Source organism: Salvia miltiorrhiza, chromosome 5 (genome assembly GCF_028751815.1).
Source record: "Salvia miltiorrhiza cultivar Shanhuang (shh) chromosome 5, IMPLAD_Smil_shh, whole genome shotgun sequence".
In the NCBI taxonomy this organism is placed as follows: Eukaryota; Viridiplantae; Streptophyta; class Magnoliopsida; order Lamiales; family Lamiaceae; genus Salvia; species Salvia miltiorrhiza.
Genome location: NC_080391.1, coordinates 29,004,861 through 29,007,409, shown reverse-complemented (window position 1 = coordinate 29,007,409; position 2,549 = coordinate 29,004,861). Strand labels below are relative to the sequence as shown.

Genomic DNA, 2,549 nt, shown 5'->3' with positions numbered 1-2,549 from the left:
AAGCAGCAACATTCAGAGCATTTAACCTCTCGATCAACATTGATCAAAAACCAAGATGAAACCTTAGCTTCATTTGATCAAAATAAAGGTCGGCCGAAGGCCAAGACCTTCATTTAACCTGCCCAACACAATATACGAAGGTATATCAAAAACATGATAAATGTTGAACCAACAGATAATCAAAAAACCAAGATAACATAAACTATGTTACCAAAAACAGGTGCTCATGCACCACAAAAAAAATTCACGATGTCCACGCATCAAACACATCACCAAAGAAACAATAAATGTTTTGGAACAAAAACTGTCAACAAATTTCAGAAACACTACTCCCCCTTTTTTGTTGAAGAAGGAAAAGGTAGGAGTTTGGCGAAGACTTGGTCACAACATTCGACCCGGGCAAGCATGTCCTGTCCCATCTTGATCGTCCGATCCACCATCAACTGCACTTGTCTTTTGAGCTTGAGAAGATCCTCTCTGGCCTTGATGAGCTCTGCAACATCAAGATCAATCTCAACTTCTGAATCTCCAGCTGGTTCCTTGCCTTTACGAGATGTGGATGTTTCTCTAGTGAGATGTGCTTTGACAGAAATGATGTTGGAAACATCAAGTGCAACATCAGGAGTAGTCGCACGATCAACATCTTCGTCTTCACCATACATGTCAATCTCAGCTTCAGCAGAGTCAGCTTCATCATCAGGCTGAGGAGACAAGGTAGGACCAGCACGTGGAGGTTCGTAGGGGAGATCTTTGACACGATCAGGAGTGAGGAGGGTTTTGGAAAACTCAAGTAGATTCTTCTCTTCAACAAGCACAATTTCCTCTCTCTCCTTAAGTTTTTGCTGAACCAAGAGATTGTAGATGAGGCTGGGAAAGGGAAGCATACTTCCACCTGTGGATTTAAAGGCTGCACGAGAGATGTTAGCAAACACTTGCTCACCAAAGTTGAAAGCCAGAGGCTTACCAACTTTAAAGATAAATTCAGCTTGTTCCTTGGTTAGAGCAGTAGTGTTTTTGCTTGGAAGCCAGTTGTAAACTGCAATCTTGTGAAGCACATAATATTTCGAAGACAAAGTGGATGCAGCAAACTTCGAGGTCTAAGCCTTAAGTTTCCCTCCAGTCAACTCCCTAGTCATCTCATCATCATTAACCTCAACATCATCAGTGTTGGTATTCGCAGTGTAACATGCTTTGTTAATGGCAGTTGGGGAGAAATCAAAGACCTTACCCCTAACAAAAACTTTCCCAAACTTAACAGATTTTGGGTCAAAAGCTTCTGTCATCAGATTAACATAGAACTCCCTAACAATCTCAGCATCATAGGGAAACACATTAACAACCTTACCCCACATACCCCTATCTTGCAAAAGGATATCAAGCTTATACTTTGAAAAGAAATCCTCATCCGCACGTCTATCATTATGAAACTTCCTAGCAGCCAACACTTTGAGAGCATTCTTTGCTTCACGAGTGTAAAAATGAGTGGAGTACGACTTACTAACCTCAACCTCTGATTCAGAGGAGCTTCCAGAGCAGCTGATGCGAGGGGAGGTAGTGTGAGAGGCAGAAGATACCTTTCCACTCTTAGAGTTGGGAGAATGTTCAACCTTTGGCTTGAGAACATGAGGCTGTGATGTTGGACCAACATCACTGTCTTCTCTGCTAGGAAGATTGAGAGTAGAAGGGATCACCCGTGTGGATTTTGACCTTGAGGACCGCCTGAGAGAGGCTACTCCAGCTTTACGTTTTCGGCTTTTCTTGTCAGGAACAAAGGTGTCAACATCAATCACATCTGTGCTTTCTTCTGGATCAACATCCTGACCAACATCAGGAATCTTTTCAGAGTCATCAACATCCATGGATGTGGGTATATCACCAGCAGCACATTATTCTTCAGCAACAATAGAAACTTTATCAACATCTGACCCCGGTTGTGAAGCAAGATCAAGCAGGGCCTCTTTGGCAATTTCCCCAATTCTCTCCATAGAGGTATCTTGAGAAGCATGCGCTGATTCCTCTTTTGAAGACGGAATTGACTCTTCGCTTGGAGTAGGAAGAGGAGTTTGATGTTGAGTAACACCAAAAGCTGGATGTTCTGTGGATTTTTTCGAGGTCGCATGAACAGAAGTTTTCCCCTTCGTGAGGTTTTCGTCACCTTTCGCAGAGGAACCAGGTGCCATTTTTGAATGAACACTCTCAAGAGGAGGAACAGTGGAGATCGGCTCAGGGTTGATGGGAGTTTCTATCATTTGCAAGGAGACGGGATCAACATCAGCTCCCACAGATGATTCAGTGGTACTTCTCTTTGGAGAGCCCTTTGGAGAAGGAGCTGGAGGAAAAATTCCTCCTGGGACTTCCACCGGAGTTTGAGAAGACGAGGGTTTGTCGGTTGATTCGGCCATCTGAGGGAGGGCGGAGAGATGTTTGGCTGCACTTTCCGGTGATCCAAAGTGTTGGATCAGACTCTTGATGAGAGAGGAAAGGCCAGGATTTTTGTCCATGACTTTTGAGCTTCAAATGGAGACACTGCACAAATCTCGATAGAAGGG

The 2,549-nt window shown here is 43.7% G+C and overlaps 1 protein-coding gene across 1 annotated transcript; it reads right to left on the bottom strand.

Annotated features, from left to right (window-relative positions):
• Positions 1-326: 326 nt before the first annotated feature.
• Positions 327-1,859, bottom strand: LOC131025761 (uncharacterized). The gene is made up of 2 exons (XM_057955548.1): positions 1,152-1,859; positions 327-1,043 (listed from the first exon to the last, which is right to left on the bottom strand). The coding sequence occupies exons 1-2, from the start codon at positions 1,857-1,859 to the stop codon at positions 327-329; spliced, it is 1,425 nt and encodes a 474-aa protein (XP_057811531.1).
• Between the last annotated feature and the right edge of the window lie 690 nt (positions 1,860-2,549).